This window comes from Caenorhabditis remanei, chromosome X (genome assembly GCF_010183535.1).
Source record: "Caenorhabditis remanei strain PX506 chromosome X, whole genome shotgun sequence".
In the NCBI taxonomy this organism is placed as follows: Eukaryota; Metazoa; Nematoda; class Chromadorea; order Rhabditida; family Rhabditidae; genus Caenorhabditis; species Caenorhabditis remanei.
This window is the reverse complement of record NC_071333.1, coordinates 20190597-20218233: the sequence shown is the minus strand read 5'-3', so window position 1 is coordinate 20218233 and position 27637 is coordinate 20190597. Positions and strand designations below refer to the sequence as shown.

The 27637-nt window shown below is 37.6% G+C and overlaps 11 protein-coding genes across 11 annotated transcripts; 6 read left to right on the top strand and 5 right to left on the bottom strand.

The window, feature by feature from the left end:
- Positions 1 to 157: 157 nt before the first annotated feature.
- Positions 158 to 2916, bottom strand: GCK72_026051 (uncharacterized protein; the record flags this gene model as incomplete). Its single annotated transcript, XM_003102008.2, has 8 exons — positions 158 to 259; positions 307 to 391; positions 445 to 605; positions 656 to 1310; positions 2322 to 2419; positions 2467 to 2545; positions 2591 to 2724; positions 2770 to 2916. The coding sequence occupies 8 exons, from the start codon at positions 2914 to 2916 to the stop codon at positions 158 to 160; spliced, it is 1461 nt and encodes a 486-aa protein (XP_003102056.2).
- A 3593-nt stretch (positions 2917 to 6509) lies between these two features.
- On the top strand, positions 6510 to 6937 carry GCK72_026050 (uncharacterized protein; the record flags this gene model as incomplete). Its single annotated transcript, XM_053736632.1, has 3 exons — positions 6510 to 6569; positions 6624 to 6757; positions 6808 to 6937. 3 exons carry the CDS (start codon positions 6510 to 6512, stop codon positions 6935 to 6937), a joined length of 324 nt encoding a protein of 107 aa, XP_053580198.1.
- A 34-nt stretch (positions 6938 to 6971) lies between these two features.
- GCK72_026049 (uncharacterized protein) lies at positions 6972 to 8259 on the top strand (the record flags this gene model as incomplete). The annotated part of the gene is made up of 4 exons (XM_053736631.1): positions 6972 to 7256; positions 7439 to 7578; positions 7632 to 7859; positions 8070 to 8259. The coding sequence occupies 4 exons, from the start codon at positions 6972 to 6974 to the stop codon at positions 8257 to 8259; spliced, it is 843 nt and encodes a 280-aa protein (XP_053580197.1).
- A 342-nt stretch (positions 8260 to 8601) lies between these two features.
- Positions 8602 to 8880, top strand: GCK72_026048 (uncharacterized protein; the record flags this gene model as incomplete). The annotated part of the gene is made up of 1 exon (XM_053736630.1): positions 8602 to 8880. The coding sequence occupies one exon, from the start codon at positions 8602 to 8604 to the stop codon at positions 8878 to 8880; it is 279 nt and encodes a 92-aa protein (XP_053580196.1).
- Positions 8881 to 9603: 723 nt separating this feature from the next.
- On the top strand, positions 9604 to 11108 carry GCK72_026047 (uncharacterized protein; the record flags this gene model as incomplete). Its single annotated transcript, XM_003101954.2, has 5 exons — positions 9604 to 9793; positions 9847 to 10039; positions 10088 to 10263; positions 10312 to 10510; positions 10811 to 11108. 5 exons carry the CDS (start codon positions 9604 to 9606, stop codon positions 11106 to 11108), a joined length of 1056 nt encoding a protein of 351 aa, XP_003102002.2.
- Positions 11109 to 11240: 132 nt separating this feature from the next.
- GCK72_026046 (uncharacterized protein) lies at positions 11241 to 12110 on the bottom strand (the record flags this gene model as incomplete). The annotated part of the gene is made up of 3 exons (XM_053736629.1): positions 11241 to 11452; positions 11510 to 11857; positions 11903 to 12110. The coding sequence occupies 3 exons, from the start codon at positions 12108 to 12110 to the stop codon at positions 11241 to 11243; spliced, it is 768 nt and encodes a 255-aa protein (XP_053580195.1).
- A 1284-nt stretch (positions 12111 to 13394) lies between these two features.
- On the top strand, positions 13395 to 13787 carry GCK72_026045 (uncharacterized protein; the record flags this gene model as incomplete). Its single annotated transcript, XM_053736628.1, has 2 exons — positions 13395 to 13566; positions 13624 to 13787. The coding sequence occupies 2 exons, from the start codon at positions 13395 to 13397 to the stop codon at positions 13785 to 13787; spliced, it is 336 nt and encodes a 111-aa protein (XP_053580194.1).
- GCK72_026044 (uncharacterized protein) lies at positions 13649 to 13948 on the bottom strand (the record flags this gene model as incomplete). Its single annotated transcript, XM_053736627.1, has 1 exon — positions 13649 to 13948. One exon carries the CDS (start codon positions 13946 to 13948, stop codon positions 13649 to 13651), a length of 300 nt encoding a protein of 99 aa, XP_053580193.1.
- Positions 13949 to 16517: 2569 nt separating this feature from the next.
- GCK72_026043 (uncharacterized protein) lies at positions 16518 to 17565 on the bottom strand (the record flags this gene model as incomplete). Its single annotated transcript, XM_053736626.1, has 5 exons — positions 16518 to 16778; positions 16997 to 17216; positions 17273 to 17351; positions 17397 to 17487; positions 17530 to 17565. The coding sequence occupies 5 exons, from the start codon at positions 17563 to 17565 to the stop codon at positions 16518 to 16520; spliced, it is 687 nt and encodes a 228-aa protein (XP_053580192.1).
- A 1030-nt stretch (positions 17566 to 18595) lies between these two features.
- GCK72_026042 (uncharacterized protein) lies at positions 18596 to 18913 on the bottom strand (the record flags this gene model as incomplete). The annotated part of the gene is made up of 2 exons (XM_003101947.2): positions 18596 to 18829; positions 18872 to 18913. The coding sequence occupies 2 exons, from the start codon at positions 18911 to 18913 to the stop codon at positions 18596 to 18598; spliced, it is 276 nt and encodes a 91-aa protein (XP_003101995.2).
- Positions 18914 to 24674: 5761 nt separating this feature from the next.
- On the top strand, positions 24675 to 27067 carry GCK72_026041 (uncharacterized protein; the record flags this gene model as incomplete). The annotated part of the gene is made up of 3 exons (XM_053736625.1): positions 24675 to 24683; positions 26098 to 26236; positions 26280 to 27067. 3 exons carry the CDS (start codon positions 24675 to 24677, stop codon positions 27065 to 27067), a joined length of 936 nt encoding a protein of 311 aa, XP_053580191.1.
- Between the last annotated feature and the right edge of the window lie 570 nt (positions 27068 to 27637).

Genomic DNA, 27637 nt, shown 5'->3' with positions numbered 1-27637 from the left:
AACGGACCGCAACGTTGCGTTAAAAGTAGAACAGCCAGTGTCGACGGGGGGCAGTGTCGGATTGGATAAACGAAAAGAGGAGAAAGACATTAAACAGAGAGAAAATATTGAATGAGAAAAAGTGAATAGAAACTGGGAAAGCTACAAGAAAAATAAATTACTCAATTAACTTTTCCATTTCGAACTCTGCTTTCAAGTCGGTTACATTCCTCCCTCTGCTCTCTGGGAGGTGCTTGTGAAGGAGGTACACAGTGATCACCTTAAAATGTTTTAATTACCAGCGAAGTACAAACTTTCAAGAACAACCATTGATGGAATAAAATAGATTCCATACGCGGCTGGCGAGCACCATTTTGCGACCGAATGATAAGTGAGAAGGGTGACGAATCTTCTGGAAAATTTGAAAGTTGAAAAAAACAAGTGATGAAAACTATTGTCACTCACGAAGTTGCCATTGTGGCGTTGGAATAGACTGCAGCAGCTGAACGACTATCTGGCGTCACAATCTCTCCTCCTATGAACATTGACAAAGGGCCCGGACCCATTGAGAAGACAAAATTGAAGAGACAAATCGCGACAATCAAACACCCCGATACGTAGATATTCTGAAAATTTGAGATATACGGTTTTCAGTTTTCTGATCGAAAAAGCTTACCTTGTAACCAGCGAAACTCAGAAGGATGACGATGGCGATGTTGATCACAATCAGAGCGCTAAACGTGCGCAAAATCAATGATCTTCTGTCCCATCGATCCACGATAAAGGTTGAGGTGATGATGCCGGCCAAGGAGAACAGGCAAGTTCCAGAGTTGGCGATGGCAGCGGTACCTTGGTCTAATCCCATGGTCATCAGAATTTCGAGGGTGAACGCATTGATGACCGTGATGCCGGACATAGCCATTCCCCATGTGGTTAGGACTCCAAGACCAACTCCTCTACGATTGAATGGATCATTAAAAACGGTGAAGATACCGGCTTTCGCTCCTTGCTTGGTTTCCATCAAACTCTTGGCCAGAGGCACTGCTTGCTCCTCCGTGATTCCATGATAGAACATGATGGAGGCGATGACCTTTCTTTCTGTCTTCTCACGGTCTCCTTCCTTCGAATGCGCCAGAAATTGAGGGGAGTCGTGGAGGAATGGGATGATGCAGAGAACGATCAGATTGCAACAGAGTTGGAAGACGAAGAGGTACACCAAATTGGCATCGTTTCCCAGCACGATTGGCATGGCGAGAACTGCTCCAACGACAAGGGCGAACTGGAGGAATATCCCATTAACCATTGAAGCCACTCCACGGCAATAGGTTGGGCTGGAAAATAAAGAGTTGTAGTTTTAAGCACAAAATGTGTAGTGCAGTGTATTAACATTATAATAGATCACAATCTAAATAAAAACTACAGTACCTTACAATGCCGATCAAAAGATTATGAACTTTAGTAGTTTTCAGTTGAAGTTGTTCAACTTTGAGAGTGTGTCATGGTAATTCTGATTATCACACCCAGTTAGTTTTTAATGAATCATGCAAATCGAAAAAAAAGCTCCGTTTTTGTGTTTGACAACTTTTTTATAATGGCGCTTCCTAGTAACTTATGTATGTATCGTCAAAATAATTCTTCCCTCAAATCGTCCGATTTCAGTGCAGAATAGTGCGGTTTTTTAGCTGTCGTTTTGAAATCACCATAACTCTCTAGGGAATGACCGTACAAAAACGTTGACAACTACAAAAATGGAGCTCTGCTCTTGATCTGTATCGTCCATTAAAAAATTACTTGATGGGACAATCAGTATTATCATGACACACCCTCAAAATCAAACATTTTTAACTTAAAACGGCCAAACTCCATAACCTTTTGACCGGTACTACATCATGAAAATTGCAGATTTCGTATTTCCCAATTTACAAGGATTCCCAGTATTACGGATAGAATAAAAAAAACCAACAACTTCATTTTTGTAGTTGACAACTTTTCCTCATGAGCTCTCCCTAACAAATTGAGATCAGGCTGAAAAGCTGTTCAGTTGAATGCGGCATATCTTGGTTTCCAATTGAGTTATCCAACTTTTCTCATAAACAATATCTAGCTTCGTACTCAAAAAAATATTTTATCAGTTGAACATTCATTCATAACTTTGAAGTTAGCTGAGATATGATGCTTCAGTCTTTTCCTGATTGGTCCGACTCTATTACTATCTTTAAGGATCACAACCCGGCGGAAAATGCGCGTGAAAAAAGTTGTAATTAGAAAAAAAAAAAAAAAAAAAAAAAAAAAAAAAAACACAATCAATTGCTTTACATTAAAACATCTAGAGTTGTTCTTACCTCGACTCCAAAACCGTGATCCCTGAGAGTCCCATAGCCATCGCCGTTCCCATGCCCAGCAGAATCCTTGCGATGGTGAACAGAAGGTGGTTGACCAGCTGCAATAGAAAATATATTTTCATAACAAAAAAAATCATTATGATACCCAAAAGCTTGCGATGGTGGCTATCAATGCAAGCACTTCCATGACCACAGCAAACATGAATGAGTTTTTTCTTCCATGGCTGAAAATTGCAATTTTATTAGTTTTTATAAAGACAGAATCATACCGAGCGATTATCGGGAGGAGCAGACTTCCAATTATGTGCCCAATAAACAAAATGGCCAGGATGAAGAACCATTGGGTATCTACAGCCAGACCAAATCCATATCCTTCATTTTGCTCATTGGATGCCCGCACAAACTGAAAAAAAGAGCATACCAAATCACATTTCAAGTGGAAACTCACATTAACAAATGCCTCCTGGGCCGGGTTTGTGATGAGCATGGTGAAGCCAAAATTAAATGTGCTTCCCCATGCTAGAATGAGGGACAAGAAAGATAGCCACATAGGTGGCCACTTCTTGCTCTCATCAACTTCCGAGGATGACGACATTCTGAAAAGATACTGTTAGATTTGATCAACTATGCAAATAGGTTATGAGTGAAGAAAATATGAACTTTTTCAAAAATAAGACTGAAAAAATGAAAAGGAACGGTTTTGATTTCTAGGACGTACAATCTAAATTTCTATGAAGGAGAAATTCAATTATCGAGAGTACAATTTTTTTGCAAAGTTTTTGAAAATAAAACATTTTTCAGGTTAGCAGACAAGGTATGATGGGAGACAAAAAGAGAAATCATATTTATTGGCTGACAATGAGATCAATAACTTTAAAGATGACTCATAAGCTAATGATTTGTAAAATCCAAAGAAATTTTTCAAAACGTGACATACACAGCTGGATCTCTATTTTTGTAGTTGAGAACTTTTTTCTAAAAGCCTGAGTTAGACAGTTGTAATCAGAGTAAGGAGTGCTCAGGGCGAAAATGAAAATTGATCATGCGAAAAGTAGCGGTGCCTGTTCGCAGCGGTATATCTCGGTTCACAAAGGTAATATAAAAAAGCTGCTAACTGTTAAAATATAGCTTAATATTCATAAAATGCTTTTCCAGTTGAAACAATTGTCATATCTTTAAAGACAGCCGAACTAGGATGCTCCAATTTATCGCTAGCAGGTGCGCCTCTATTAGAGGTTTCACGTTAAACTACTAACTTTTAATTTCGAATTCAGAGCGTAAGATTATATATGAATGGTATCAAGCAAGCAAGAAGAACATCAAAACAAGAAAAGTACGAACAAAAAAGAGAAAACCGAAAAGAAATGATGAAACTTAACGATTTACAAAAAACAAGTATGAAATCATGACTCATGTGCAATCCGACCTGAGAAGGCCACTCTATTTGTGATGGAAAAAAAAAACGAAATGCAGAAAAGCCGACAAGAAAAATGTTTTGGAATTGAAATGGCAATCAAAACATCGGTGGTTGTTTACTGTTAGGAGGGAGACAAGTTTCAAAAATAATAGTTTCGAAAATTACCGAACGTCATAGAGCTATTGTTCAAATTATATGAATAACATGAGTGACTGGGTGGAAAACTATATGGAGTTCTAGATTCAAGTTTAAGTAATGTATCGCTGCCAAAAATGATGGACAACGCCGAAAAGCAATACAGTCATACTCCGAGCATTGTTTTACCATAGTTTTATTTCGAAAGTAGTTTTACCACAAAAACGGGACAAAAACGGTAAAGAAACCAGACTTCAATCACCTTTATCAGTTTCAAATCTATTTACACCGATTGCTATAACAATAAAATACTCGTGGCGTATTATTCATGAGCGATATGTGTAGACAGTCTGTCTCATTGCTTATGAATGACATAACGTGGGAAACCACATAAAATCTAACAGCGAGGTACAAAAAAAGATGTTTGATTTAGAAAGTTTTCCGCAGGAATTGAACAGAGAACAGAGAAAGGAAACATGGAAATGCTTATGGGGGGAGCCTGGCAAACATGACTGACCTCCAAAATGAGTGGACATGTGTTACTTACAAGCATCTCACTTTGGTGTTCGAGAGTTCAATATTTTAAAAAAGAGGATTGTCGAAAAATTACAATTTCATATGAATCAGCGACAAAAATTTTCGAAAGTATACCATAGTGGTCTAATGGAGAACTATGAATGTGCACCTACATACATTCCGTCGATAGCCCCATAACATTAACGATTAATGAGCATAGTATGTGGGAAACTAGGTATCACTTTGGTAAATGGCAACATTTCTAAATAGGTGTCTAATAAAAATTTACGGTTAATTGATTAATTTGCATAGAATGGCGCTGCTATGTGGGAGCAACAGTCTTGCAGAGCTCTGAGTATCTAGGTAGTGTCAATATAAAAACGGTCAACAACTACAAAAATGAAGCGCTTGCTATCATATGCAAAATTCATCAGCATTCAAATAATCTGTAACAGAAGAGCACAATCTCACAGTTCCTAGTTTCCGACCAGAAGACACTAGTGCCACATATTAGACCGTACTGAATAGGGAAGGCATCCCAGTGACCGTGGAGTTATAGGGCGTAACTTGAATCATCGGAAAGCTGAGAAAACGCCGATTTCAAATATATATATATTCAGTTTTTGCCTTGAATTCTGGTATTCGAAAAAAGCGAGGTCAAAGTTTGATAGGTCCACGGTCACTCGGAGGCTTTTCCTAGTGAGTATTTTTCGATAGTGGATTAAAACACGTTGGAACAAGTTAGAATACCACACTCAACATTTCAAACCTGGCTACGGAGTTTTAGTATTCTTTTATTGTCTCGTCATTTATGTTTTCTTACTTCACGGAAAAGCATATTTTGATTGTTCCGATGTCTTGTCGCTTTTTGTGGTGCAGTTCAAGAAACTAAAGTAAAAAAAAAGGAATTCCATTCTAATTACCTTATCTGGAACTGTTTTATTGACGTCATCTGTCTATTTCTTGCAGCTTTAATTGAATCATCCTGAAAACTTTCATACAAATCCAAATCACAGACTTTTCCTGCAATCAATGTTGAGAAAACACAAAATTTCTTATTTTTCCACAGTTTTCAAAGAAATTTTGATATTTGTCCATCTGTTTCTTTCTTATTTTACTCTTTTCTTATTTTTAAAGAGTTTTCAACCATATATAATATCGGACGTAACAAACTCAAACAATATTGAAATTTTTAGAAAGTTTTCCACATTTTTTTCAAGCAATTTTTATTCATTTTGGATAATTTCCATCATTTTTAGGGTGTTCCAACATTTATTTCTGTTTTCTTTATTTTTTCCAACTGTCTTATATTTTCATAAACTTTTCTTGAAATAATCTGAATTTTGACCGTCAAATTCGTCTTCTGACGTTCATTTTAGGCCAATATCCGTTTGCAACAACCAGCTCATAGTGTTCCTTTCATTTGTTCAGTCTGCAGATTGTCGTCACGGTGTTTGTGGTCTCTCTTCTTTTTACCCCCTACACTGTGTACTCGATTTTTATAGATTGCGATGGAAAAAAACAGATTTCGACTGCAACCACGCTGGATAATGCTGTAATTACGGTGAATATTCGATGTAAGTGATTAAATTAATTAACTTTTTTCAATTTTCGTGATATTTCAGTTGAAACTCCACTAAAAAGTTGAAAAAGAAGAATGTCCCTGGAGAACCGATATCCGTTTCAATTCCGCTGGATTATGCCTGAGTTAAAGCTGTCGACGCAGAAAAATCGAAGAAGAATTTAATGTGAGTGTTATTTTGCAAGAAAACTTATTAGTTAATGAAAAAATTTTGGATTTCACGAGCAAAATCTGAAATTCTCACAGAAATGTTGGTTTTTCAGGGATTTCGGGTCGATCAGTCAATCAGTCGATCAGTTATCCTCTCTCACGCAGTTGTAGCGCAAAAGGAAAACGGAGGCGAGTTGAAACTTTACATTTCCTCAATCAGACTTCTAAGAGAAACCAGAGACGATAAGCAACCTCCGGAAGCCCGTCAATTCCGTCTACTCTACCTCATTTCATTCAATTTCCAAACTTGTGAATTCCTCCAAGAAAGTTCAAGTGCAATTTGACTACGTTCAACCAAAGCCCGACACCTTCCCAGACGTGCGCCACTATGAAGATAGAAGGTCTCAATATTGCCGAAGGACTTGTGAGCAGCGGTTTGAGCAAGGTCGTCCGTCATCGTGCTGATGATGAAAACTGAGCGTGCGACTACGACATTTTTTAGGCTGTCGACAAGGGAAAGAAGAGATTTTTCGGTGACAAGACTGCCGAGAAGAAGAACACGTTGAGAATCCAGGAGATTACTGGAGACCTCGCCAAGGCTGAGCAGTTCTTGCCATATTTCCAGAAGGGAGGAAGGTAAAAGCGATAAATTCAAGTTTAAAATTAAATAAAAATTCATCTTTCAGAGCCGCAGGAGTCGTGGAGTTCCTCTTTGATGGATCCCGTCTCCGTATCTGCATCCAAAAGGAGACTGTCTTCATCTCCCTTTTCCTCGGAGGTATCGATTGCCCAAAGGGAGCTCGTGTCGTACCATGATGTGCCACCCTTGGAGCCGCCGTGCCATTCGCTGATGAGGATTCACCCGCAACTTGGGCTCCAGCATAAAGTCCAATTGGAGGTGGAGAGCACCGATAAAAACGGAAACTTTGTTGGTTACCTGTTTGTGTCTCCAGATGGAAACATCTCCAGAGCAATCAACATGAGGGAGGCTCTCGTTGAGGCTGAACTTGTTTCCCTTCACTTCACCGCTGAGCATTCCGGACACTATAATGCTCTGTTGGCTGCTGGGAACAGAGCAAAGAATGCGAAAAAGAACATCTGGACGAACAACACCGAAGAGCAACAACAGGAGGAGGTAGAAGTGCAGTTAGAGGATACATCAGAGCGAAATCAAGGAAATTAGCTCACAAATGCGATTTTCAACTGCATTTTTGAGGCCTAACACTGTGAGAAATAATTTTAAATATTCTCCATCTTCCAGACAGTAATCTCTTTCGGAGTCGGTGCCCGCCCAATAGAATTCCTCAAAAATTGAAGACATGTGAGGATACGATCCTCCAAACGCACTATCCGTCAACCATCGATTTCGCGATTCCTCGCTTCCTGGGACCAGATAAGGAGAACGTCGACGCGGTGCTTGACGCTCCGATGTTCTCTGCTTCCTGTGTCGAAATCGAGTATGAAGAGTGTTGGAGTCAAGTCAGCTGGCTCTCAACCTTCAATTGTTGAGAACACTGAATGATACGAAAAAAAGCCGTCCAGGCACTTCATTCGTATACGCTCTGAAGAATTTGAAGACCGCCGGCGTCGATTCAGAAGGCTTTTGCATTCTAAAAGCTCAAGGATACTTCCGCGGACTCATGTGGAGTGCCAATAACCTCGTGCATCTCCCAGGTTTCGGCGATTTTCAGATTTCACATATGGAATTGGTGGTGGATCCGCTGAAGGCGTCGATGAAGTTTTAGGAGCCACAGTTCTTGGCGATGGCTGATGAGAAGCGACAGGGATTGGCGACGGAGATCGTGCCGGATGCGATAAACGGGGAGCAGGCGTGACCGACTGAGGAGTAGTTGAGGTAATTAATTAAAAATTGAAAAGAGTCTCAAAATGCGAATTTTTGCCACGAAAAGTTTAGATTCTTGAAATATTCTGAATAATATAATTTCAGTGATGCTGAAAAGGAGATCAGACGAGTGCCGAACGGAACGTTTAGATATAAGTCAGCGTGGATTTTGGAGGATTCAGTAGCCAGAAATACGACAGCGTCCCAGATGATATTCGACGGTGGCTTGACGATTTATAAGTCAACATGTCAAGATCAAAAAGGAAGGAACATGAGAATTGATGCTCAATCCTAAGACAGAAAACGTCTGGAATGTGAAGAAGGGACCAAGCTTCGAGACTAACTGGTGATCATTTTGCAACGAATCGACAGTATTCTAACTGGTATCACTATGTTTACTAACACAAGATTGGCTCACCAGAAGGAATTAGAACAATTTCATGGTAAACTGGGATCTGCTATTTGCTATTGGAAAAAAGATGAATGCAAGTTTGTGAAGACGACATTGACACTAAAGAGTACTTTTTGTAAGTTTACCTATTTTTCCATTACTAATAACTAAACTTTACAGGTGTATGCTCTCTAGCCGCAGTATTCGGAGCAAATTTCTCTGAACAACCTCAAACCTAAGACAACAATGGCGGACAAGTCGACTTTCATGAGCGCTGCCGGAAACAGCTTCGGCTATATGGGATCAAACGTATCATCTTCTGGATATGCCCATGAACAGTATGCTTCCGGAGGTAGTGGTAGAGGAGCCAACAACAACCAAAACCAAGGATCGGGAGGAAATACCAATCCAGGACAAATAGTCTTCATCAATTGTGCTACCTTGGACCATAGGAATATAGACAACAACGTCAAGAAGAGCCAGCAGCCAGCCAAAATGCAACTGTTTTCGGTTTTTATACCATAAAAATAGTACTTCAAGCGGCGTAGAAAGATAATGCAGAAAGATCTACTGCATTACGTTCCTTTGAAGATTTTAAGACTGATCAAAACTTGCTGGATACGTTTTCAGGTCATTTTTTCCTCTATCATCGTTTTTTATTTTATAAATACCCTCCGTAATCAGTTAATACATTCCAGAAAAATCGACTACTTCAAATGTTACTTCTTCTTGATCCAAATCAAAGGGATGATGAACACTCCGGATATTGGTCTCATTTTTGTACAAGGTGAGTATCTGATCCATCAGCGCCCGATACAAATTTTAAATTTGAATCATTCAGTAGAAAAATCCCGAGATCATTCTAGAATTGACATTTAAATAACAAACATTTCACGAAAATGTTGAAATCTGGTGCCGCTAATAGATAGTGAAAACGATGAAAATAGAAAAAAAAAACAAAGAAGCAAAAAAATCATGAATATGAGTCATTTGGCCTCCTAGTCCGGAACAGTCAGTTTTCCAGTGATTTCTGAGAGCTTTTTCTCATTTTTGAAGCCTTTTAACAGTTTGAAATTATAATTAGTATCTGAAATGGGTAAATGACACTGTATTAATTAGGTTTTTGTCATAGGTAGCCTTCGACTACAGTAGTTGTATGAGATATCACAAAAAATGTAATCTTTCGTAGATTTTTTGATTTTCGATTGAACGGCTGTTCAATTTTCAGATTTCGCCTAGGTATCAGTGATGAAATCTTTCAAGATATCACTTCTACTTATTTCACTCCTTCTTCTCATTTCCATCCATGCAAGTACGGATGACAACAACTCAGAAGTCATCCCCTCGCAAGTGCTGTTCTCTCGTAGTATCATCAAATTCTCCAATCTGACTGGAACAATCCCATTTGCCTTCAATATCTCTGAATTAGCATCTACTGGTGAGTTAACGCTTTTTATGTTTATCATATAGTTCCGATCACGAATTTTTCAGCTATGGAGCACAGTATGGATGTTAAATTCTCCATGATTTCGGATCAGCCGATCAATTTTACTGTGCAAGACTTTGGAGAGACAATCATCAAGCGAAAAACCATTGAACGGATAGATGATGTGATTTTGAAGGGACCGTGGCTCGATTTCTTCGCAAGTATTATAAAAACTCGACACCCGGAACAAAATTATGAGTAAGAAGCAGTCAAAAAGGTCAAACTCCTTAACATTGGAATATTCAGTCTGACCATGGTCATTATGTCTGACATCGAGGCTACTGGGTCAATGGTTTTTGAAATCGTTGAGGCTTTCCACACTACCAAACACGATATGGGTTTCGACAACACCATTGTCCGGTGGGGTGAATCTGGAAGCTCAGAAAACAAAGAACTTGGAATCGAAGGAGCTATCACTGCTGGTTGGTGTCACAAATTTCGTAATTTCACTTATATTATTTGTTTTCCAGCTCTCAACTCTCCGTATCCAAAACTCCACATCGTCACGGACTCCCCAGTTCCACTGGAGCTTCAATTTGGAAAATGTGGATTGATTGGATTGAAGATAAATATGGAGAAGGAGGGAACTTTGGTCCTCGACCAGCAGCGTCTTTCAAGTCTGCACCGGTTCAATCATATGGTCTGCAAATCGAATCCAGATGAAAATCTGTAAGTTATTCGAAGCAAAAAAAATGAAGATGGCAGTAAAAACCAGAGTTGCAACAGGAAAACCCGCCTCTCCGTACCAAAATCTGAAAATTTGAATTTTTTCGAACATTTATTTATTTTTTTTGCTAGAAGTCGAATCTTTGACTATGTTCTTAAATATCGATAAAACGCAAGCGTACATAGGATTTTTGACTATTTTTGATAAAAATTGCAAAATTTTTGAAAAATGTTGTGAAAAAATAGTAAATGGATGGGCCGGGCCAAGATTTTGCAACTCTGGTTGAAACGTATAAATTTCAGTGTGGACTTGTCAATCGCTTCGGATCATCATCCCGGTGCCATCGTCCAATTCGATCTTCAGCGGACATCCTCAATCAACGGACAACTTCTGCTCACCGTAACCTGTGCGGTCCTCAGCCTCTTCATTGTCGCCGCGTTTGCGACATGGGTTGCGCGTCGGAAATGGTTGAGGTACAAGCTCAGAAAGCACTACGTCAAAGTTGTCCGGCGCTTGCCCGCACCATTCGACACTTCACAGGAACTTCGAGAATATCGTGAGGTCGTGGACAGAAATTTCGAAGATAATCTTCAGTTTTAAGTTTTTTTTTTCCTTTTTTGAGCTATTCCATCCATGTTTCCATTTTTGGTTTTGATTTCCTTATCCTAGCAAACAAAATACAACTTTTCATATGATAAACGTTTCATTTGTATGATTTCTCAATGAAATGAATTAGAAACGAAGCTTGCACTCGTGAGCGATTCCGTTCTCCAACATTTGGCCGTCACGGAGGAGAATGAAATCGGCATTGATGAGATGTGGCCCGACTTCAACTGCGACATTCATTCGCAGTAAGTTTCCATCAGCCTCAGCAAATCTAACGGGGAAATACATGGCACCGGAGGGACCAGTTGGAAGGTTCAGCAAATATTCCACAATGTCTTCTGAAAAGATAGGGATTTTTGGTGTTTTTTTTTTGTTTTCACGAAACGGGGGCCCACCTCTGCTCAAGGTCCTGCCACATCCAGTCAGAACAAAGTCAGGGACGAAAGCTTCATTGAGTTTTTCCAGCTCCTTGTGTTGAACCAACTTGATAAATCTTTCAAAATACTTTGCTGCCTCATAAGAAGCGCCTGAATCCGATTGTTGCTTCTGGCACCGCAATTGTCTTCCACTGTCAAGGCGTTGCTCTTTTTTATTGAGTACAAGTTCAGCATCCATAATTGTCTTTCCGTGGTCTTGAACAAAAGCTTCGAATCTGATGGTATCATCATTGTCGAGTGAGGACATTTCGTAGAATTTATAGAGACTTGAAGCAGAGAGATTGGCAAGACGGTCTACGATGGCTTCTGAAAATAAGAAATAAAGTTCGGATTTACCGCAGAGCAACTCACTTTTATCAGTGGTCTTGTCACACTCATAAAGTATGAAACTTGGAGAGAATAGGCGAGCGACATCATCCTTATTTTCAGACCGGATAGCTTTCTCCATACGATCCAAGAATTTTTGGACGGCGAAGTCCGTTGCGTTCTTACTGGCCGATCCGTAGGTCAACCCGACGAGAAGAATAGAGAAAAGAAAGACGGAAAATAGGGAAACCATTGAGAAATACTCTCTGCTTGAAACTGAAAAGGAGCGAGGAATATTTATAGTGTTATGCTAATCGAATTAGGTCGTTGAGGAGGAGGAGGAGGCGGTGAGAAAAAACAGAAAAATGCTCAACGATGACCATTTTTATGATGGGCTATAAAAGATCTTGAAAAAGATCATTCGATCAAACATCAGGATCGCTTTCCCGGGGGTTACGGTATGGGTGTTTTTCTAAACTTGTGCAACGTAGTACCAGAGTACAGTAAAAATTTCATCAAATCAAGATGGAATATCAACATTTCAGTCAAAAATGACATATTTTTGTTCACTAGAGGTATGTAGATGCCACGTCATAAAAAAAATTGTTTTCCCCGTGATGAAAGAAAATGTATTGTTTACCTACCGATGACCTCCAAACGGGGGGTTGAAAATTTAATGTATGTTTACTAAAAGCAGAAACACAATAAACAGAGTAGAAACCTCAAAAAAGTGAGAACTCAAAAAACAATAAAAGCAAAAGACAAGAAAACCAGGCAAACACAAAACTGGCGGAAAATAGAGTTATAGTGGGATAAAGGGGAATATTAAACTAAAAAGGAACAACTTTTGAAAATAAAACTTCTGGTGGTTGGGAGCAGGGATGTATAGAACAAAAATTTTCGGATATTTCCGAATTATTTTTTTCGGAAATTCCGGAAAATTCGGAAACTTTTTCAAAATTTTCATAAAAATCATTAAATATGTAGTAAAACTAGGAATTTTGAAACCTTTGACTCATGTGTGACTTTTTGGCACCGTTTACGTCGGTTTCGCAGCAATTTCTGAGGGTGAGTACTGAAATCGAACCTGCTCCACTAGACATTGACGGCAAATTCAAATTTAAAATATTTTCGATTCGACTTTAAGCGTGGCATTTTGATACACAGCTTTATTGAACACCTTTCGAGCAGGTTTATACTTTGAATTTTGCGCTAAAACGTTTGCTGATATCAGCGGAGCGCGCTTGACTTTAGCACTCACACTCAGACCCCATGTACCATGAATGAACGACTGTAAGTTAATGATCTACCAAAAAAATAAAATCCTCAACTCACCCGGAACATGTTTCGAAACAAAACAGATTTCCCTGCGTCTCTGTCCTTCCTCTCGAAAAATTTCGAGGATGAAACAGAGAGAAAAACGGTTTTATTTTCAATTTGTTTTTCTTCCTAGGAATATTTGTCTGTTTTGTTTTTGTTGTTTTCCTTACGTCTTCTGTCTTCTGAATCCCCCTATATATAGTCCAACGTCTTTTAGATGCTTACATCATCCTCTTCGAACCTTCTTATTTCGATGCCTTCATCACACTGTGACTTCTTGAAACCCTTCTACTTCCAAAACTTCAAGAACATGATGTTCCCCGACTTCCTGACATCTTCTGTTCATACCACAAGGTCTTCTGAATTTGCTGACGATTTTGGATTTTTTGGTAAGTTCTACATTTTCTAGTTTGTTTTCTTCATTCCTAATTCTAGATTTCTTCCAGATTCTTCCGAAACCCGCCACTACATTCACGAGATAAGCCAGGAAATCGGCACCAAGTTGGCTGCAATGTGCGATGACTTCGATGCCAAAATGATGTCATACTCTAAAAGTGGATGTACCTCCAGAAGTCTTCTCGGACGCTTCTTCGACTTCTTTGCCTTCTGAACGTCTTCTCCAAATGACGTCTTTTTCACAGCGCCTTCAATTGTTTTCTTCAATTTTCCCGGTGATTTTTTCTTCAAATTTTCGCTCATATTGTGATTGTCAAATGATTTCTCCACTCGTTTGTTTTCCCCATTTTGTGTTAAAGTTCTTTCAGCATTCATAATAATTATTGTACATATTTGTTCACTAATAAAAATGGTTTTTTATTAAAAAATGTTTCTCTCAAAAATCTCACAGAAAAATGAAAAAGTACAAAAACATTTCTGGCGTGTTCCTGAAAAGATGTGGAGCAGTGATATCATTTCCGATTAAAACATGAAAAAAATGGGCCAAATCTTTAGTTTTCCATCAACTAATCCTACCAGGAGAAAAATGAGTACAATATAAAAGTTAACATGAAAAGTGTGTAAACAGTGGAACATTCGATTTGTACTGTGAAAATTCTCAAATCAGCCCAACCCGGCCCGTTGCAAGTCTGGTCCAGATAGCATTACCGGACGTCTTCTTCTTGTCGTTTCTCTTTGCCGATCTCTGTGGGTTGTCCTCTACCCCATCAATTCCTCCGAGCTTCATTCTCCCATCTAATTCTGATCGATGAAACAAACCCTTATCTATTTCTTTTTCTCTATTCATCAGATTTAGACCACTTGACCCGACAGTCGGACGATGACGAACCCGTGGGACAGCGTTCCAGGTGGAGGTGGTTTCACCGGGAACAGGAGAAGCTGCGCCATAAGCATCCAGTAAATTGTCGGCGGGAATAGTAGCAGATAGAAAGAGTGACGTCATTAAGGAAAAAGGAAAGTGATAGTTATTAGCGGTTGGAAATAAAGGGTTTTGCGTGGCCCATACCCGGACATCACGCAACTTCCGCCAAAAATCATTTATAGGCAATAAATTCAGAGAAGATTTTTGGTCATCCCCGTATCTAGGAATTCCACTTTCAAGGGACCAAAATTTAGTGATCACATGAAATATATTTTTATATTTGACATGGAATGTACTCCGAGTGACCCCCCACAACTTGCGAGTTTATTGGCTTATTTGATAGATTCTACAGAAAAAATGACAAATCTAATAGATTTTCCGGTGACTGAACCTAATTTTCGAGATTTTTAGATTTTTAGAAAATCTTTTTTTTTCAATTTTTTTTCAAAATTTTTTTTTCATCATTTTTTTTCTCAATGTTCTTCCATTTGGCAAAAAAAGCGGAAACATGTAAAAAGTAGAAAATTTCATAGGCTTTTCGATAGGCTATGAAAATTTTTTTGGTCATGTTCCTACTTTTGCCAGAACCCCGAAAACTGAAGGTCAAAAAAAAATTTTTTTCTGTGAAGTCGTTGGGCTGTTTTAAAATGCTTAAAAAAATAGAAAAACTCATGCAAACAAATTTTTTTAAAAAAAATTTGGGGGTACCCGCGATGAAAAACGAAATAATTTTTTTTGAAAATTTCAGTTTTTCAAGATTTTGATGGGTATAGAAAATATGTTATTTTTTCTGTTTAAACTACGAAGGCGTTGATTAAACAGAACAAATTGACAACCGCAAACTTTTAGAACCTGTTTTAAAAAGTTTGAATGTTTCCTGATCAGTTTCCAATTCGCAGCATAGGTTCATAAAATACATTATTTTGAGGTGGTGAAAATTTCAAATCCTTGCCATGTGCTTCAAACATCTAATGAACAATTTTCCTTCTGAATACAAGTTTAAAACAGATAAATTAACAAGTTTGATCACTTAAAACAAAAATTAAAAATTTTATTTTTTCACGGAAATTTCATGTGGCCCCCCCCCTTCTGAAATTTTCAAAAAAATGAAAAATTTAAATTTTGGTTTAAAGTGATCAAACTTGTTAATTCATCTGTTTTAAGTTCGTTTTCAAAAGGAAAATTGTTCATTTAAAGTTTGAAGCACATGGCAAGCTTTTGAAATTTTCACCACTTCAAAATAATGTATTTTATGAACCTATGCTGCGAATTGGAAACTGATCAGGAAACATTCAAACTTTTTAAAACAGGTTCTAAAAGTTTGCGGTTGTCAATTTGTTCTGTTTAATCAATGCCTTCGTAGTTTAAACAGAAAAAATAACATATTTTCTATACCCATCAAAATCTTGAAAAACTGAAATTTTCAAAAAAAATTATTTCGTTTTTCATCGCGGGTACCCCCAAATTTTTTTTTGAAAAATTTGTTTGCATGAGTTTTTCTATTTTTTAAAGCATTTTAAAACAGCCCAACGACTTCACAGAAAAAATTTTTTTGTTGACCTTCAGTTTTCGGGGTTCTGGCAAAAGTAGGAACATGACCAAAAAAATTTTCATAGCCTATCGAAAAGCCTATGAAATTTTCTACTTTTTACATGTTTCCGCTTTTTTTGCCAAATGGAAGAACATTGAGAAAAAAAATGATGAAAAAAAAATTTTGAAAAAAAATTGAAAAAAAATGATTTTCTAAAAATCTAAAAATCTCGAAAATTAGGTCCAGTCACCGGAAAATCTATTAGATTTGTCATTTTTTCTGTAGAATCTATCAAATAAGCCAATAAACTCGCAAGTTGTGGGGGGTCACTCGGAGTACATTCCATGTGAGTGATTTTCGGAAAATACATTCATACTATTTCATACTATAAAAATATTTACTTTATTTTTGCGACAGCATGACAAAAACATTTCGAAATATTTGCAACACTTATGAAAATCAGAAAGTATTTCAGAAAAGAAATGAGCTAATCATGGAGCACTCGATGTTGCTGTTGGCTCATTTCTCGATTTATGGATCTCAATAATAATTTTTCGAATGACTTTAAAGATCTTCTTTGCAGTTATTCTGTATTCCGACACAACACACATCACAATTATAGAATCCATAGCTGGGTACAGGGTGAAGGAACACAACAATACTCCAGATGGAAGGCTAATGTCCAAGTTGAACATTGGAAGTACTATTATAAAAGTGATTGGAATAAACAGAATCAATGTGGGGGCAGTGATCTGGAATATCTGAAATAAATTGTGCTTCTTCACATATTTACCTGAAGAATCAAGGTCCGGAAAAGTTGTTCATGATGTTTTCTCAGAGTCGGTGAGAAGTTTTTAATTTTATCTGCCATTTTTGTATGCATGGACCATCCACAATAGATCATTACCCCATATTGAATGTTCACAATTGAAAATATGTTCAAAATCCCCATAACATTCCACCAACGAACTGATCCATCAACTGGATCGTATGCAACAATAGACATTGCAGGGAAGCTAGAGATATTCGCATTATAACGAAGTAGTACTTCTTCTCGAAAGTAATCAGATGACACTTCATCGAGCGCCCAGAATACGAAGGTTCCAATGGCATATTGAAAACCAAAAAATGAACAGTAAATAAACCAGACGACGGCTTGTCGTCCTTTAAAGCATCGTAGCTTATCAACACTACAATTTATTTTCAAGACAGCAAATTATTCATTCAATTTCCCCTCAGAACTCACTTAAAAACTGCCCAGTATCTATAAATAAATTGGACTGATAATAATGACATTGTTGCAGAATGAAAGAACGTGTAACTAGCTAAAAAGATGATTTATTCGATTTCAAAAATTAGCGGTTACCTACCAATAGGAATATTTTTAGTTTTTGAACCGCTCAATCCAAATGATTCGGTAAAACTAAAGAAAAGGACGCCGGCTTTGTAGTTGTGAACATTCTGAAAAAATTTGAAGTTTTGAGTTTCTAACCTGTGTAGTACCGGATAGACAATGATTTCGACGGTAGCGAATATCATTCCCAGCGTTGTAAATGCACTAATTAAAAACCTGTATGAACCAAACATTTTTTGAGCTCCGAGGTAATTTAAAATTAACAGAATTAGTCCGAAGAAAATGGAAGAGACAAATCCGATTTCCGGGACAAAATGAGTGACGGTTATCCAGAAAAGATAGTTTTCAGAAGAAGACATCATAACACAGAGTTGTATTCGTTCGAAAATGCCAATGATTTTGTAATGAAACTATACGAAACAGACTAGGAGGAGCTAATAACTTTCAGATGAACCGGAAATTAGAAGTTTTATAAACACCATTCTGTAGAAAACACAAGTGATATGAAGAAAACAATATAATTCTTCTCCCAATCAGAACGAAAATTGATAATGAGAAAAAACGTGATTTGAGGAGGCGGAACAGAATGAGAAGCTACGGTTCCCCCAGTGAAGTAAAACAGTTGCTTTAAATTTAAAAAAAAAGAGAAAAGACGATATTGAAATCTGGCAACACGGTAAATTGAAAAGTTCAAAATTGAACGATTATGTGATCTCGCACGTAGGAAAAGGAGGAAATACGTGGGTGACAGTTTCAGATCTGATAGGTTTTTTGAAAAAAATCAGCAGTTTCGTTATTAATCTCGTATTTGTGTGATAATGTTGAATAAAGAAATTTAAAGAAATCTGCAAAATGGATCAGAAAACCATGAAAATTCTGCAGACTTCAAACTGAGAGATCTGTCAATCGGTGTAACTACTGTACACCACGATTTGACAGACCACCTAGCTAACAGTCCTCAGGAGTAACTTACCGGCGTAATCAGAGTTTTGGAGATCTCCAACTCATAATAGTGAGTATTGGAATAGTAGTATAAAGAATAGAAAAAGTGAAGCAATAAGTGCATAAGGAGAACAGTTCAGCCAGAGGCTGGTGATGTAACTGACGAGTGTTTGGAAACTGTTGGAAAAGACAAGAAACACCAGTGAGGTATTGAATTCGCTGTATTTCATGTGGATGTTCCAAACAAGTTCCACGACGTTTCAGTACTGCTTGTCAGAATGGTGTTGCCAGCATATCAGCTCTATCCAAATACTTTTCAAGAAAATCTCTCATAAATTTCGGCCAAATATCGCGTTGGCGGTCAAACGTTTCACTCGGATGCTCCATCGGCAGGATTGCCCACTGCGAACGGTGATGTGAGAGGATGTCGTTACGAAAGCGTTGGCGAAATGAAGATGTTGTGCTGGTTCTATCCCAACCTCGCCCAATCACGGCAATGATCAATACCTAAAATTAATAGAAAGATATTAGAAGTTAGTTAAAGCTCACCTCCACTTTGCTGAATTCCGGTCGATCATTGACAATCAACATCTTTTTCATCACAATACTCTTTGGTTCCTCATAACATTCCTTCACAAATAATTCATATTCTTCCTAACTGATCTCCACAATCTTCCTCTGAGATGCTCCACATCTTCCATTTTTTTCTAATAAGCTTTCGCGGTTTCCCAGGTTCTTCAATTGGATCGAAACACTGTTTTTTGATAATCTCGCAATCCTCTTCACTCATTTTGCTTGTATTGTCTTTACAGGTGCACTCTTTTTCATTTTTTTTCATTGTTTTTAATCCAAAACATCCGATGGATTCATTACACAATTGGTATTTCCAGTTAGTGGCACCATGACCGTTTAACTCAATCAGCTGGAATATCTCCCGCTTGTTTTCTCTCCGTTCGAATTAACTTATCCATTAATTCTTTCAGTTCCGTACTCACTGTCGTCTTTCAATTTTCTTTAAAATCAACCAAATCTGCAATACTCAAACTCTTGACATCTCCAGTATCACAGTCGTCATCTGAATCATCTGGACGCCAAGCACCATAACGTTTTCATCCAAATGCTCTACAACTGGCTTTTTGAGCTCGTCGGCTCCTTGAGAAGAACGGAACAAAATCTGAAAAATGAGTTGTTTTGGCAGATCAACAGGTTTGCGATTCACAATGGAAACTATTTGAAACTTCGCTTACTTTGAACACAAAATCCCAAAAAATGGGTCGTCAAGTAAGAAATTACAGTTTTTCAAAATTCAACAACTTCTTCTTTACTAAAACTACTATATTTTTTTGATTCAGCAATGGAGCTAATGATGACAACATTTTAAGATACACTAGTCAGTACAATGAGACGTTATCAACAAGTAAAATGATGCCTAAATAATTCTAAAAATGCCAAAGTTCTATGCTAGTAAAGTATTTCAGGTTACTGTAGTCGTTCGTGACGAAATCCAAAAGCCGCTAAACTTTAGCTTTCTTTTCTGATCTACTCTACATCTAATTCTGAGTTATGAGTAGGTGATCTTATTTTCTATGAGTCAGTCTAAACCTTCAATCAGACCCATTAATTCACAATTTCGGTGTCGGCTGCTTACTCCTTCCGCACGGATTGTTAGTTACTTCAAATCCAAGACCAATATTTGAATCCAACTGCTGATTTGACTCTTTTCTTTAATATCAGTCATTTGGTAGAGCTGTATCTCCAGAAATCACATTAACAACGTTATCCGATTGAATCATTCCTCGATTCTTCTTTGGAGTGTCAGGAACAGAAGGTTCGGATGACTTGCCCTTGACAAACTTGTCTTGGTCGACGTCTCCTGACTCGTATTGATTCGTTCACATTTCCACCGTAACTTTGCTCCTGTCAATGCGACAACAGATGTGGTGGTTGTCTCCCTTCCTCTATCAAGCACGCCAATGATTAATACCTGAAAATTTTACTACTAGTTTTTGCAATACGTGAAATGCTCTAATGAAGCAAGACACGAACCAAAATTTTTAGACCGCAGACAAGACCGATTTGTTTCTTTCAATGTGTGTCGAATAGGCTCCGTATTTGTTTAGATCAAAACTTCAAAATTGTTGGTGACGGAAATGTGGTATCAACAGGGCAGCTAACTGGGAACGATGATTTGAGCGATGTTCGTCTCATAATCTATTGGTAACTGTTGACGATCTGGATACTGTTGTAATTCTTCTTTTCTTTCCGAATAAAGCCGATGATAGACACTGAAAAACGTGATGATGAATATCTATATAAAAAAGTATGTGAAATGTTTCAAAAAAGTGAGACGCAAGTCAAAATCTTACTTTATAATGTTCATCGAATCAAGCCGGTAATCCTCCCAAGCTCATATGTCCATTCTTTTTGTTTATTATTGTTTCTCAGGAACTGCCAATGATTCCAGTCTTGATGTTCCACTAAAAAGGAAGCGTCTGCAGAATTCCATCGTTTATTCTCGTCTTGTTTGATAATCTGGCACTCTCTACCAAGCAAGCTATATGTTCTTCTCGCCATCTTTTGAGTACTGAAAATAATAATTGCATTTTTTTATGTGTGTGACTGTTATTATTTAATATTATCGATTTTCGAACTCGTGCCTGGAGTTTCGAAGCAAAATGTCGTCTTTTTGAGCTTTGCAGGTCTGAATAGAACCAAAAACCATCTTTTTCGCTTCAAGACCATTTCAAACAAAGTGTTCGCGGACCGATAACAATATATATCTTACCTATCAGAACATTGACCCGGTTTGAACGCAACAACTGGACAATTTTTGAGCTGGAACCCATTCCTTATTTACGTGGTGGACGTTTGAGCGCTGAAATTGGAAAACGATTATCAATAACTAAATGTAAGCGGATTGCGAAAAATACGAAGAAAAACAGTGAGGCCAAGCGAGTGTAGCTAGAGAAACACCTTGCCAGCATTGAACAGACCACACACACACACTATCGATCGCACCTCGGGAACCATGAGTGCGTTAGAGGAGAGCAGCTGACCCGTGGCCTCCTTCGAACGCCTCCAATGTTATACACGCATTTGTGTATACGTCATTACGACACAAACGACACTCCGTGAGCGCGCGTGCTGTTTAGCTGGTAATGTCGATTTACGAGCGATTAGGTACGATTTACGAACATTATTTGGTTGCAGAATATTTTTCTTTCTCCAGATTTGCCTGTGTTTTGGACATCTTGGATTCCCCACAGAGAAAAAACTGAGTGTTTCCTGCTGGGTGACACTCGAAACACACGAATATGGAAAAAATAACCTCGTAAATTGCCAGAAGTGCACAAAAATAAGAAGAACATCAAATATACGTTGAAAATTGCACCTCACTTGAACATAAAAAGTACTACAGCTGCTGACTTAGAATAGAAATGATTCGATACATTTCGAAATGGAAAATTGATTCAATACAATTAGTTCCGGGTTACAACTAGAAAAAACAAATTTCAGATCGTTATGAATTATGAAATAAATAAAAAACGATTATTTTCTTTGATTGTTTACAACATTTAGCTGTTTCTTGTCGAAAAATTCGAGTAAAAAGAAAAATCGGAAAATTTTAATTAAAATATCAGATGTCAGAGGATTATCAGCAGTTTGATGTGGTGACAATCTCAAACAAAGAGAAACTGATATTTTCGACAATTGTCTACAATAAAAAAGCTGATTCCGGTTGAATGACACACATTTATAAGAAAAGTCTGAAGCTTTAATGAATATTTGACACAGTAGTGAGTTTTCAGATAAATTTCGATTAGAAAAAACACAAAAAACTACTCCTGCATTCAAGCCAGATCAAAGTGCGGTCGCTTTGTGTTATAAGACGTCCTAGTCATGCATTGGGAGACAAAGCCGAGAGAAATGAGAGTAAAATCGATTTTATATGATTTGGAAAAGAAAATACGGCAGTTTTGAATAAATACAAAAAGTAATAAGGATTTCATAACAGAGAAATCAGATAAGCGTCAATTTCGGGCTAAATGTAATTTTTCCAGCACATTCGACGTTTTTCGGTGAAAAACTACTTCTTGAGGAGAAAAAATAGCAAAAATAAACAATAGTTTGAAACGGAACTAAGAATAAAAACTGCGCACCAAAATTTGGGTTGTTATAGTTCAGAGAAAAATTTCATACGTTCCAAAATGCTCATTTTTAGTATTTACAATAAAGAAGGTGAAAGAAATCAACCCGTATTTGTGCATTCTCATTCAAAAAGTGGATAAACACCATGATAATAAATTGAAGGCAGTAAATTGCCATAATAATTGTGTTTAACAACTCTGTAGACATCGATAAAAAGGATTAGAACAAACACAGTTTAGACCGCGCGTATGTCATTTTGATTAATTAGTAAAAGATTGAAATTGCACATGTTGACTCTACTATTGTGTCTGAAGTAAATCTGCAGGTATTAAATGTCAAAATCATAGCCATCGGGAAACAAATAATTTCAGATGAAAAAGTTTCGATTTCAATGCTATTCATTTTAACACAGGATTATTTTGATGACGTCATTTCATGTGCCTCGTTTTCAACGTTTAAAAGTTCTACTGTCCCCAAACATTGGCACCGGAAGTTTCCAGTTTCCTTTTTTCCATTTCACAATCTTCATTTCCCCTTTCTCATTTTGATTTCCCCTACATATGTTATTCCTTTTCCCTGCCGAGCAGCGCATTGCAACACACGTTGTGGCGTGGCGACACACGTCTCTCTTCATCATTCTGAAGAGAGGAGAGCCTTCGTGTGAGGTCCCGAATTCTTCGCGTACACTGCATCGTTTGCAGAGAGTGCTGGTGATAGAAAAGAACCGGGTGGCAAAAAGAACTAGAAACTGCAAGAGGGGGAGAAGACGAGAGAGAATTAAAGCGGTCACAGGAGGCGAGGGAGAGGAGGAGTGCTCGTTGGGCGGTCGCGGCGCCAGTCGTCCTCCAAGAGCCTCAAGGAGTTTTTGGAGAGAGTTTCTTGAAATTTAGTGAGTCATCGATACTGAAAGTGGTGAGTGCTCTACGCCATTTGTGTAAAATGATATATAGAATACTGTAGCGGTATAACTTGTCTAGTCATACTTACGATAATTTTTTTTTCGAGAGTTGATCTTTGACACTTTTTTAAATACAAGAGAAGACATCTACACCACCGCTCGAAAGGTTTTCAACATTGTCTGTTTTCAGTGGAAAATGACCATTTTTGAGAGTGTATTTTGGTGTCACCCGATTGTCTGATAAACTCAATTGTGTATAGGTTGGGCAGCACAAAAATAGCACATCATTTTTGTAGTTGACTATTTTTTTGTAGGGACACTATCTTGAAAGTTAGATGTGGTCAAAGTGAAAATCTCCAAAATTCCGCTAATATGCCCTATATTCAGACGAGTTCAGAGAGAAATGCCTTTGATTACATGTAACTTGTTAAAAAGTGTTTGTACTAACAAAAACTAAAGTTATTGACTTCAAAAATTATGTGCTATTTTCGCTGTGTCCAATTCATACAAAATAAAATTCGTCGGAGAATCAGATGACATACGTTATCAACCTTGATCATTTTTCACTGAAAACAGTCAAAGTTGATAACCTTTTGAGCGGTACTGAATCTAGTCAAACTTCTGAAAACTTTTTTTTTTGAGAGTTGATATTTAAATTTTTTTATTCAACACAGCTATCGCACTCGGTAGTTTCTGAAGTTTTTTATTAAAAAAATTACTTTATTTCAAACTCAACGGTTACATTTTTCCACAGAATTTAACAGAATCCTATTACTTTTATGTATTCACATTTTCTTGTCATGGTCCAATTTCTACGGCGTTTTTCATCATTCTGAACTTCCATTTCCTAACCATTTTCAAGCATTTTCCTTTTTTAAAATTTAGCGCTTTTTCTACTTTTATCCCATCTTTTAGCACAACGTACAAATTACTTTTTTTCCGTTTTTCTACTTTTTGTTCACTATTAGAGATCATAGAAGTACACAACTCTTAGCATAACAAATCAATGATCATTCAACCTTCAAAAAAAGTTTATGTCTGCATCTACCTTTAACAAAATCTTATGACTGGGCAGTGTGCCGGCCTTGCCTTAGTTTGAATAAATTTTGTCTGCTTGTGAGAAAGCTGTCTGCTTGTGAGAGATCATTGTTTACACTTGTTCTTGTAGAATATCTTTTAAAAGCATTTGTTGTCATTTCTTTAGTTTTTTCTATACCTCATCAAATTAATTACAATCGTAACATTTTCAGAGCTTTCATAACGGAAAATACGTTGTCAGAAGTTAGTTGTAACCGCTCAAGCAGAATGAATGAGGTAAGTGAATCGAATTCGAGCTAACGAACCAAACGTTTTGGGGTTTATACTGAAAATGTGTTTAAAAAAAGGTAAAAATTTTCCAAGTGCTCTTTATCGTTCAGTTTTTTGATTAATTTCCATGTCGTCTCTCTCCCTCTCTCTCTCGCGCACGTGAATAAGCAATTTTTCACGTGCTCACTTCTCCTGCTTGGGAAAGAATTGATTTTTTTTTAATCAAACAAAACCTGTTTTTATATAGAATGAAAAGCAGAAATTACAACCATAACTATTAACGCCTTTTTTGAAATTTTACTTTTAGGGTTACTGTTGCATGTCAAAGCTTCTGGAAGGCAGATTATGAGATATTTCAGCTCGGGGTGCTACAGTATCCAAGGGAGCCGGCTTGTAGTGAGTGAACTGCAACAGTAGCTAGTTCAACATTAAGCTATATTTTTGTAATTGACAACTTTTCTGTGGTGGGATGTCTTTTCGGAAAACTTTTTTATCACCAAGGCCGTGAGGAACCTCAAAATCAGAGTTTTTTGTTCGAACGTCACATTCAGAGTTGTACGGAAGTAAACTCGGAAGTTAGACGGAAGTGAGTTTTATTTCGACAATATGAAACGAACTTCAAAATATGAAGTTAATATGTTGTATTGATGGTATTACTACCTTTCGAGCATAAAACATCCGAAATGTTTCTTATCCCCTACCAGTAGACCTGAAAAAGTTTTCACTTCCGACTTCCGACTTCCGGGTTTCAAATTCGGCTGCTTTTTCAGGTCTACTGGTAGGGGATAAGAGAAATTTCGGATTTTTTTTTGCTCGAAAGGTAGGAATACCATCAATACAACATATTAACTTCATATTTTGAAGTTCGTTTCATATTGTCGAAATAAAACTCACTTCCGTCTAACTTCCGAGTTTACTTCCCAACAACTCTGGTCACATTATCATCAAAATTGATCTGAAGGCTCAGAAACTTTTTGTGAGCAGCCTTCATGCATTATTCTTCATTTTTGTAGTTGACAACTTTTTTTTAGGATGTCCAAGTGGCCAGCTTCCTAAGCCTTGAGAGTCAGAGCTTTCAGGTTATATAGACACAGCAATCCCAAAGCTGATCCTATTCCTCAAAACATGTGTAGACAGTCCCAAGATAGGCTGATCTGGTAATCAGCAATGTTTTTTGAACGACTTCCCTGAGTTACTGTTGCATCCTCAACTCGTTTTTCTTTTTTTGGCAAAGCAACAGTAAGCCAGAGCGAAGTTTTTTACAAAAGCCCTCTTTCAATTAACAGTCTAATCATAACAATTGGAGATTTGTAGCTAACTATAAGGAAGGTCTAAATGAAACATTTTGGAAGTTTACTGATATGTGTAATCAATCTTCAACCTGGTCGCAATATTGTGGATTTTATTACTTATTTTCCAGAAAACAAATATCCGTGACATACCTGCGGAACCTATTAAACCAGAACTCAATTCATCACCTAATGACGTGGTCCCAGACAAAGATTTGTGTAATTCTCTCAACCGAATTGTGTTATCAGAAAATCGTCAACATGAAAAAGGTAGGTTCAGGGACTAGAATTCATAAATAAAGTTTTCATTCAGGATGCAAAACCAACCAAGAATTAAAATATGGAATTGAGAAGCTTTCGAGCTTGAATACCCAAACAAACGTTGACCCAGCAAAGAAGAAAGAAACAACGGAAAGTTCCGATCAAAAACCAACTAAAAAGTGCTATAGATACCAATTATTCTACAAAAAAGGAGTGACAGCAGACTACAAACTAGATCCTGTATTTGAGATCTGTGAGGTACAAAACGGAATGGATGAAGATGTTCGAAGCTATATGAACTTTGCGGTTTCACTTTTGCCGGAAATTGGAATCAAAACCGGGAACAATCCTGTCGAAGATTTCAACAGAAACTTTTATCTGACAAGAGTGGAAGCAAGCAATACTGCAGTCGATAACACGGTGTTCCGTCGGTGTGTCGAACGAAATGTGAAGTATGATCCGCCCATCTTGCAAGAAATACTCGAAAAAGTTAGTAAACTACCTGGTGGACCTGCAAAAAAACATCCAAAAGCAATTTTCTACCCTCCCAGCTTCTCGTATCAAATGGTGGAATACTGTGAGGATCCATTCTGGACAGAAAGAGTTGTTGAAATACCAGAAGGGTATATACGGCCACATAAACGGATCGAAATTGCAAACGGACCACCACCACCAGTTGATTGGACACAAAAGATGTCGGATAACAGTCATGTTCTATCCGGACAACCTGCCTGGGAACCAGCTGTGCAGAAATTCAAGTTGGAACAAAGATTGGAATCTGAAAGTTTGACTGAAAAAGAAAAAGAAGACATCAACAAACAAATTGATGCTTTGTTTTGATGTTTCATCGTTTACCATATTATTTTCTCACAAGGGAAGCACACGGACCGAGTTATGAGGCGTCAAACTTTTCTTCGTCTGTTTGACCGCATGTCCCGCAGTAATAGCTTAACAATAGATAGTTTGATAGCTTATATTTTTGCCCGCGTGAGAGTTTTGCAATTTTTTTTGCAGATTTGGAATCTTCAGGGTAAAAACTACCTCTGCCCATATTTATTTAAAAAGTTCAACTCGGTCAATCTTGTACTTCCCTTGTTAGTATTTACTTTACTCTCATTATACCCCATTTCCAACTGTTTTCTAAAAAAAGTCTCCTTTGACAACTTCTATCTCTTCCTAACTCATCTTCCAACATTCCTGCTTAAATGTATCTCACCTTTTTTTCCTACACCTCATACTGTCTACTTATATTTATGAAAATGATTTGAATGAAAAATGTGCCAGCTGAAAATAGAACACACATGCTGGACGTATTCGAAGGCCTGAATGTCCGGCCTGATGAAGATAGCGCTTTAGAATCATTGCGAAAAAACTGATTAGGAAAAAGTAAGGCAAAGTTTCCCTTGCCAG